The following is a 10,326-nucleotide window of genomic DNA, read 5'->3' as shown; positions in this document are numbered from 1 at the left end:
ATTCTCATAGAAGCTGTGATCACTAATAACCCTTCATATACCGTCCATGTTGCAATACCAGTTAAGTGTTTTGCATAGACCTGAAGTAAGTCTCTGCCAGTTCTGTTGGAAGGTCAGCACTGTTGCCAAGGCAATGGTGATAATCAACAATAGTGGCACTCTTTGGGGGTAGGGATGAAGTATTACCTTAAGCTGTAATTGCTTGATAGATAATCTGCCTGAGAAATACAAATTTATAAGTTACTTTGGAAGTATCACCCTAGAAAAAAATACATCCAACTGGGAAGAATGGAAGTATCCATGAAGAAACTGGCAAATTTTGTGTCTCCCAGGGAAACATGAAAAAAGCTGGTCGTATTCACCACAACACTAATTGGTTCTTAACACCCTCAGCAAAGCCTATCAACCTGCTAGGTTGACTGTATCTATATAACATATCAAATGCTTCCTTTCAAAACCACAAAAAAGCTCCAGCCTCAAGCCACCTGATCGGATCTATCTGGAAAAGTCAAATCCTAACTTCTTGTGACAACATTTGCAGCAGCTTCTAATATTCTCCTTGCTCCAGTCTCTGGATCAGCAAGCTCAAATGGGATCTGTCAAGATTCTCAATCAGGAATCTCAACTATGACTAGTAAAAGGAACAATATACCAAAGATAAAAGGTAGTCCTACAACTAACCTTCCCATAGATGTTTGCTTTTGAAGGAGAAGCCCCAGAATTCAGCAATAGTCGAATAACATCCACATGTTCACCTCTTGCAGCATGATGAAGAGGCTATATTTGCATCTCAATAAGAAATCATGATGAAGAGTAACTAAAGATTATGCACAAAAGGAGTTTCTCAGGTTTGCAAGTCCACTCACAGTATCACCCTCTACATCAACTGTGTCTAGCAGTTGCCTCACATGGTCTGCGCTGTTAGCAGTATTGATTAAAACTTGAGCAATTTCTGTATAACCTGTTAAACACCCATTGCTAAAGATCAACATTTTGACGACAAAAGAAGGAAAGTTTTGGAGTGGGAGAGGAAGGTAACTAATCCCAATGGCATTCTTCCCACCCAATTCTAACATTAACATCATACCCCCAGCACAGGCATCATGAAGAGGAATTGCTCCATCCTCATCCTTGGCTTCCATGCTAGCTCCTCTTTCCAACAGTAACTAAAACAAAGTAGATGGTCCTTGGTAATTCTTAGTCACCCAAAAATATAAATAAATACAAGAAACTTGAGAATTAGTTGGAAACCTGGACACAGGGCAGATAGCCATAAAGACAGGCCAGATGGAGAGCTGTATCCCCATCTTCCACTGGTTCATCAATGCTACCACTCAAATTAGCTGCAATTCATTCCCCCAAAAAAACAAATAATAAAATCAAATAATTCAAAACACAATGTCAACTGTTTCGAAACTTCGTAACCTCTTAAAAATACAGAAGCAAATGGAGAACAAATTTTATGAAACACTTATGTACTTTACTGTGGGATCAATCAAGCACTCTTCATTCACAATCCCCCCCCCCCTAAAACAAAAAAAAAGCACTCTTCAACGTCACAGTAGGCTCCAAATTGTTTTCAGGGAGCACTAAAAAACTTTGCAAGTCCTTTTTTTCTTTTTTAGTATTTTTTGGCCTCCTCTATGGACAAAGGGAAAAAAATATATACAAGACAATGAATTTAAAAGCAAGGCCTAGAAACCACATGGTTGGGTAAATCCCAGATGTACACTGAATCCATGTCGCTCCTTACTTGGATGACTTATTGCAAGACATTCGATGAACGGGATCCAAGGGACAGAGATGCTCAAAGAGGACAACAAGCAGACCGCAGACCTCTCCAATTATACTACCAAGCCCAATTCCCTACAAGAAGAAACCCAATTCTTCTCACCACATGTTCCTGGTGAAACCAATATGGAACGACCATCAACATAGACTGGGAACATTGTAACATATCCTAGGAATGATCCCAAAGCCAAAATGAGAACAAGAACAAGAACAAGAGTTAGAGAGTACCAAAGGTAAGAGGGAGGCCTTGTGTGTGTAGATGTATGGTTTAGTATGGATTTTGAGCCCTTAAAACTAGAACATGTACACAAGTATAAATAATCTATGAGTTTTAAGCTTCATCAGGCCAGAAGCCAAAGGATGGATGACAACATAAGCTCAACCCTCTTTTGCTAGCAAATGTTGGAGAAGAAAAGTATTTTGAGTAAACATGGTGGACATAATTATAGTAAAAGATATGGGTGGGGGCAGTGAGAGTGCAAGAACTGTGGTGGGCCAGGGGGGTTGGAGGTACTCAATTCACAATTAAAAATGGATTACATCAAATAATGCAAGACCTGAGAAAATCTGCTGAGGTGGGTTGCACTAAGAGAGAATTAGGAGAATAGGACGGAGCAGGAGAAGGGGAAACACAGCCACATATTCATGCTGGAGTTTCTCTAATAAACTTCAATGGTCAAATTTCATAATTCAAAACTGAGAGTTCTCATACAACTACAATATAAATATACAATAAGCCTTCATAAAAAAGAGAAACCTAACTAGAATAGAAGCAGATGAAAGAAGAATGTAACTAACAGAACCCACATTCATGATAAGAAACTAGCTAAGGAAATGATACATAATCTACCCATATTAAGGTAAAAAAATTACGATATTACAAAAGCCGAAATTCCAAAACCAGAAACGGCAGGCACAGCCCTAGTTGGGTCCAAGGTGGATCATGTCAGTCCAGCCAGACCAAAGCTACTACATCATCAAGGATCAGCTCTGAACCTGTATCTGGTTGCATTAACCATAGATGGGCTAACTAAAGAAATTTGAGATAAAAATCCCTTGGTGTATGCTTTTTGTTGTACAAAGGTAGGGACAAATGAGAAGTTGGAATCATGATGATCAACCCACGAATCCAAAATGGCAACCAAAAAATAAAATAAAATGGAGGCTGATGTTGCACAACGAGTTAAATAGGGTGGATAAAGTGAAGGGATGCTATTGAAGTGTTGTATCATGCAAATGACGATTCCTAGGAAAAAGGGCAAACAGGATGTCATACAATACAGCATAACAAAAGAAGAATGTTGAGATGGATGAGTGGTAAAAAAAAAAAAAAAAGGAAAAAATAAGGATTAAACAAATTAGAACTAACAGGAGAGCCAGCCGCAAAAGGCGAAAGACAGAGGGGAGGACAGGAACAAGGCCCGAAGCTGAAACAGAGAGGGAGGGCGAGCGAAGCAAAAGACCCAGGAAGGCCAAAATACCGGAAGAAAAGGAGGAAAGACAGATAACAGGACACCAACAAAGGTGAAAACAACAGAAACCACAACCACAGACAAAAAAAAAAAGGGCGCAAGACGAACAACCCAGAAACCACCCAGCAAGACCAATAGAACAAGCAAAACAGCCAACATACAAAACAGGATTACCCACCAAACAAAAGCCAGAAGAGAAACACCCACCCAAGGAGAGAGACACCAAGAGCAACGAGATCAAAGGGACGGCAGGAAAACAGAAACGAGCAGCAACAGCCAGCGAGCAAAGCAGGAGGCCACCAGGGGGGAGCCAAGATTCAACGAAAGTACACCTGGACAACAGAAACAAGAAGAGACCATGTACTCAGAATTCACCTCATGATTTTGTGTTTTTTTTTTTGTGTGTGGGGGGGGGGGGCATACGAAATTTAGATGCCTCCCTCAACCATCCATTAAGCTATCTGAAACAACACCGTAGGCAAGCGCAAAACACTAACTGCAACCTACCTTGCATCGTAAGAAGGGCACTTAAAAAAGTCAAGTTAATTGTTAGTTTCTCCATAACAATTGCATGAAACTCTGACCTCAAATATCCAATTTATATAGAGATAGTAAGCTGTTTTCCACGCCCATTGGAACTGCCTAGTGATATAAGTGTTCATTTCTTAGAACTAGATTGGCTTCGATAGGCTTCCCAAGAAGGAGGGGCGAGGTAGTGATGATGATAGAACAGTTGATCTCTGCTTCACTTCCCCTAGGCACTCTTCCCAAAGTGTTTCAAACTTTTAGGTCTCTTTTCCCTCATACAGTATAAAAGGAGAGGAAGAATTTGAGCAGAATGTACTTCGCGTGGTGGCTGGTGACTGAGTACCCACTTGAGTTCAAGGTCCTCTTGTGTTTGGGGAAGTCTCACACACGGGCACATTGAGTACCTATGTGACCCAGTTAAGTGATCCTCTCACAGCCTTGAATTAAGGCTTCCTCTCAACTTTTATCTTGTACATATTTTCTTACTTTGACAATAAAACTCTTCTTTAATCAAGTCTTTTTTTTTGAGCTGCATCAAGTAATATGTAATTTAGATTAAGGCTTCCATAATATGTAATCTAGGTTGATTTCAACCGAACAGCGTTCGCATTCCCTTTGGATTCCAATATTTCAATTACAAATTTGCCACAAAGACGGTGGTTTAGGAAGAAAGCAATTCAATTCTAAAATAATAAAAAAAAAGCCTTGAAATGTGATGGTAGGAATTTATGATTCAAAACTAAAACAAGAACAACAAGGAATGATATCAGAATCAAACATAGTTAAAGAAGTAGATTACCGACAGCGCGGCGAAGGGCTTCGACATCGCCGGCTTGGACTGCTTCAGCGAGAGGTTGGAGATGGAGTGGTGTTTCGGAGTCAAGCTCGACAAGTCCTTCTTCTTGGAAGAGACCCTCCTCTTCGTTTTCGTCTTCTTCCATTCCATTGCGCCTATCAAGAACCGCCATTTTTTTCTCTCTTCACCTCCCCAGGTATAATCAGTATATGCTTTAGTTCACAAGCACGAGCACAAGCACGAGCACGATTCAACAATTCATGCGCTTCGTTTTTGCTTTCTCGTGTTCTCCAACTCCGAACTTTAAATTGCAAGTCTGCAACTGCTAACCCCCAAACCCTGCAATTCTTAAAACTATGCGTGGATCCGATGATACACCAAAGCTAGATCTGAGTCGTCCGATTAAGTTCCTGACAACTACAAAGGGCCCATTCCTTATATGGGCCTAATTAGGTATTGGGCTTGGGCTTGGGCTTCTTCTTTTCAGGTCATCGGGGTTAGCCCAGATCTAACTAAAATTTTGGTGAAGGATACAAACAAACGGAAGAGCTAAGTAGGTGGAGAGTGAATTAGATCAGTCACCTTCACCATTGACATTGATAGATGCTGCAAGAATCCAAATGAATGGAAATTAGATTTAAGCTGACATCATTGATCATCTCATACCTATCTATCGATGATAACTAGGCAGTGGTTGATTGTCATTTACACGTAAAAAACGACTCAAACATGCCATGAATTTCCAATTGACCCCTTCTCTTTTTCATTAATTACTTGATGACACCGATACGAAAACATAGATACGTAGAGTGGCCGTTAAACGCCATTGTCAGCATCAACTCAGTCATAATGGCCTATACATCGAGGTGGAGGAACTGAGATTTGAACCTGAAATTTCCTTAACCTTACTGTCTCTATATAAAAAAGTGCCACTACTATTCACAACCCCTAACTCTATCTTGGATGTACACGACATAATCTAAATTATGACGAGCTTAGAATTTCGACACTGCACACTTTACCAGAAAAAGGGGAAGGAAAAAAAAATGTATAATTCACAAGAAAAATATAAAATAAATAGATAGTAAACATTAAGATGTCTTGAATAAAAGTCCCTCCTGACCCTAATTTAGGGTCAAATTCAGGTCAATATCAAGGTAAAAAATCAGAGTTATAGCGTTGAATGAGATCAATTGTATCCATAAATCAAAACAGAATATTCCGGCCTATCATCACCTCCCCTCAAGGTTAGAATCATGAACCCTGCCAGAGTGTTTTCAAGCTTATTCAGATGGGTTTAGGATATCATGCATGGCCCCATTTGCATCTGTAAGGTCAATGAGAGCACAAGCACCGGCATCAATGATGATAATTAAGATCATAAGATGGTATTCTTTTTTCCATTTTAGGAGGGTAAGGTGACCATTTCAAGTGGTCCTCTATTTAGGCACAAGCAACATGCTACCTGCCACAGATCTTTTCTTCCAGTAGTGATGCTAATTAGTAATTAATTAAATGCATTTACTAGTTTTATTAAGTGTCCAATAATACAGATCTATATTAATAACAAGAATTGGGAGAGATTATTGGGGTGTTTAAGATGACAAGGTAACTGAGAGAACCAGTCCTTTCATGTGCCAATGTTAATGGTTGATCTTCCCTTCTTCAATTCTATCATTCATGTAATTTGGGTATTTCACGCAAAGGGGAATATGCGTGGCTTAACTAGAAAGATTTCTCCAAAACGTATACATAACAAACACTAAAGTCCCTCCCTAGCTAATCTTTATTATGATTTAATTAATGACTCTTCTCCATCTCATTCATACATCACCCTTCAATCCTCATTTCCCTTCCCTTCTGGTACAAGTACAAAAACTAATCTGCCAAGTAATACAGACAGAAATAATTAGGCTTAAAAAAAGCTATTTATGATGCAAAAACAGCAAATTAAAATGACTGAGCACAGAAATCTTTCTCTGGTTTGTTACTTTCTGAACTATGGTAGGTCTTGAAGTAAGGTACAAAATTGATCAGGAGGAGTGATAGATTCATGATTCAAGGGATGCAAGATTCATGATTGATTAGGTGTGTGATGGGTAAGCTGTGAACTAAAAAGTGGAGTGGAGTGGAGTGCAAAAAGGGTGAGATCGGAGTTTAAAAGAGAGGAGAGGAGAGGAGAAAAAAAAAAAAAAAAAGAAAAAGAAAAGGAGACGAGGGAGAATTCCATGGCAAGCAATAAATTATTAATTAGTAGAGACATTTGGATCCATTAAGTACTGTGAAGGGCAGTTACAAACTCGCAATCCTAACTATTATTCTTTGTCATTTAATGCAACAGACATTGAAAGCTTTTAGATTTCTTGTAAACCAAACAACAGAACCTAATCCACGAGACTTTTGGTGGTGGAAAGCCCAAACACCCCCACCTTCCCCTCCTTATTCTCGTTTCCTTTCTTTGCTTAATTTGCTTTGCTTTGCTTTGCTTTGGATCTCTCTTTCTCTTCTGAGTTGGAGTGGTGTAAGGAGTTGTGTGTTACACATCGCCCTCGCACTTAATAAAGAAAACAAACAAAACTTGGCATAACGGAAAAGGGTGAAAAAAAAAAAAAAAGAGATAGAGAAAGATGCTCCTTCACTCACTCACCTTTCGTGAATCAAAGCCCACCATGAGGGCACGAACACGAGCTACTTACTTGCCAACCACAAAGAATTCAATTTCCACTGGCGGATGATAATATATATTTGATTGATAAAAAATGAACATTTGATAAAAGAATTCAAAGAATCGATATCATAATTAATATGAATTGTAATCCAAGAAACAAGTGATGGGTATCTTGAATCATTTTAAAATAAAAATTAATGTGAAAAGAAGGCCAGCTGCCATGGTAATTGTATTTCACAGTGATGATCCAGGAGAGAGAGAGATCCCTTAGTTTTCACTTCCGCCGTTTCCTTGAGATCCGCCTAGTAATGGCAATCTACCAGAGAAGAGGCAGAGAAGATGAGAGGAGGAGGTGGTGGAGGTGGTTGTGGTTGTTGTTGTTTCGGAGAGAAAGAGAACTTGGATTCACGGTGCTGGTGTTGGTGGTGGACCTGGTGGTGGTGGTGGTGATGATCTTCATCAGATGGTGCCGGAAGGTTGAGATCTAACTCCAACACATTTCTTGTCTTATGGGTTTCTTCCTCGTTGTTGTCTCGTAATTCAAAAGGAGGCCGGTGGTGTCAGTGTGGTACCTGAACTTTTATTGGTGGGGGTGTTGGGGGTGGTTGGTGCGGAGCCACCGCTTCTATGGCGTCTCATATGACCACCCAAAGCTTGCCCAGATGAGAATTCAGAACCACAGATGGAGCACTCATGGACTTTTGGTTTGTTATTAGAATTGTTGTTGCTGTTACTATACATGGTCCTGCTGCTGCTGTTGCTGTTGGGCATTTGCTGGAGAGAGAAAGAACGAGGGCTATTGAAATTGAATCGGGTTTCATCTTCATGACCAGGAGACAAAGCTAGAAGTGATGATGCCGAAGCCGAGACGGAAGCCAAAGCCAAAGCTTTCTTGTTGTTATTCTGATCTTTTTCTTCAACCATGGCCTTGGGTTTCTTGTGACTCGCTCTATGCCCACCAAGTGCTTGAAAAGAAGGAAAGCATCGGTTGCAAGTCTTGCACTCATAGACATAGAACCCAGCCTTGCCTGCCGTGGTTGTGGCTGCCTCTGTAAACCTTCTGCTGCTGGATCTCTCCAGGGCTCCACCACCATTTCCACCACCACCACCACCACCGCTACCGCCACCGGTGGTGTTATTGCGGACAGTGCTCTCTTCAATTCGTTTCGGATTCTGATCACGGCGGCCATAACCTTGAGCGAGCATAATCAGGCAATTTGCCATGTCTTCTTCTTCCTCCGTACTATCATCGGCAGTGAATAATTCTGTTGAGCTCGTGGCGGTTGGTGAAGGGTAGTAATTATAATCATCTTCTCCAATACCTGATCCTCCTCCTGCACTCGATGAACTTGTAGTATTGTTGTTGATAGCAGTGAAAGGAAGAGGAGAAGGTAACCTTTGCCTCTTGGTACGCTTGCCCTTGACGATATGTGTGAGGTCGTTGGAACCCATGACTTCTTCTGGTGGTGCTTCCATGTTCTGAATCAGAGATTTGTAAATTAAAGAGAGCACTGAATTGAAAGAGAAGAAGAAGAAGAGAGAGAGGGAGGGAGAGGGAGAGAGGAAGAGTGAGAGAATGATGGAGGAAGCAAAGGTGGGAGAGTGGGTTATTATATATAGTGAATGTTGTGTTTTATTAATTAGTCAAAGAAAGCCGTCCCCATGAACAGTAACCGTGAATTTTCCTTGCGTTTCTAACCTTGGAAGTAAGTTATTCATAAAGGGCAGAGAGAGACTGAAACAATAATATAGAGAAACGTCTAGATAGAGCACCAAATATAGTGAAGTGTATAGGTGGAAATAGAGAAAGAGATAGAGAGAGATAGAGAAAGAGAGAGAGAAAGAGAGAGAGAGAGTAGAGCAAAGTGGGGGAAGGAGACAGATATAACACAACATATAAGAGAGAAAGACAAACAATATTGAAACTGAAAATAGGCAAAGATAGGGATTAACTTGAACAGTTTGGCCACGGGTTGTTAAGGTTAAATCCGTTTCACACTCTCTTTCTCACACTTTGCCAACGCAGTCATGAAATTTAAAACTACCACCACAAACGCCATAGCATGTTAAAAGCATGCTCCCCTCACTCTCACTCATCTATCTTAATTCATTAATTCTTATGTAAATTAGATTAAATTGATGGATCTTATTGTAATCAAAGTGATGAATTCACAACTTGATTGTATCAATATTTCATCTTGTGTTGGGGCGATAAGCTAGATGCAAATACTCTATATACAGCATGGTATCACTACACACTGGTATATGCTAGTAGAGCCGTTTGATGTGCGCTGGACACCCTATACTATGCCAAGACCAAGACATTATTTTTTATGGGATTTGTAATTATATTGGGGGGTTGAATAGCCTTTTCACATACGATTGGTTATGGAGCCATTCATGTTCTAATGCTCTGGACAACAAAAATGGTTAGAAGTTCCACTACTAGATGAATTACCCTGATATGTTAATTTCTATCTGTCCAGTGTTCCCAGACTACCATTGCTTATGAGTTCTGATCACAAAGTAGAATCCGGATTTTCTGTCTTGATGGGTATATGTATGTTTTTCCCTTACACTTCACCATCACACATTAAGTGGAGGGCCCATATCTGAATTTTGACAAGAAACATCAGAGGATGGATCCGCTTGTAATTCTTCCTCCTAATATATGGTGAAAAATTATGAAAAGATTACAGATCTCTATCAGTGAGGGTAAAATATCCAGACTCTCAAGTTAAGTTAAATTTTTGCTTAAGTAAATTAGGCTTGCAAACCCTAGAGAGATCCACCCAACCACCCACTCTAGAGGGAGAAAGAGAAAGAAAGAAAGAGAGACAGATTCGGATGGCTTTCAAGCAAACCCATTCCTTTATTTTCTCAAGATTCTCTATTTGAGGATTGCACTGAAAGCCTGGAACCACAGAATTTGTGGTGCTTGGATCCCTTCCTTCTTCTTTCTTTACTCTCCCTCCTTCCTTAACTAGTTACCCCTCCCTTCAAATCTCAATCTCTCTCTATTTTTTTTTAAATATTTTTCATTCTAATACCAGACAACTTCCATGTAATTC

At 40.1% G+C, this 10,326-nt stretch overlaps 1 protein-coding gene and 1 pseudogene across 1 annotated transcript; both read right to left on the bottom strand.

Moving 5' to 3' along the window:
* On the bottom strand, window positions 1-4,963 carry LOC149021873 (Ankyrin repeat family protein). The gene is made up of 6 exons (XM_089150050.1): window positions 4,591-4,963; window positions 1,252-1,343; window positions 1,088-1,166; window positions 867-961; window positions 682-777; window positions 1-596 (listed from the first exon to the last, which is right to left on the bottom strand). Exons 1-6 carry the CDS (start codon window positions 4,757-4,759, stop codon window positions 516-518), a joined length of 612 nt encoding a protein of 203 aa, XP_089006176.1. The 5' UTR covers window positions 4,760-4,963; the 3' UTR covers window positions 1-515.
* A 2,351-nt stretch (window positions 4,964-7,314) lies between these two features.
* On the bottom strand, window positions 7,315-8,859 carry LOC149021872 (zinc finger protein ZAT5-like; annotated as a pseudogene).
* Window positions 8,860-10,326: the final 1,467 nt, after the last annotated feature.

Source organism: Hakea prostrata, chromosome 3 (assembly GCF_041222555.1).
Source record: "Hakea prostrata isolate BN-2017 chromosome 3, UWA_Hpros_2, whole genome shotgun sequence".
NCBI lineage: Eukaryota > Viridiplantae > Streptophyta > Magnoliopsida > Proteales > Proteaceae > Hakea > Hakea prostrata.
This window is presented reverse-complemented; position numbering and strand designations above follow the sequence as displayed.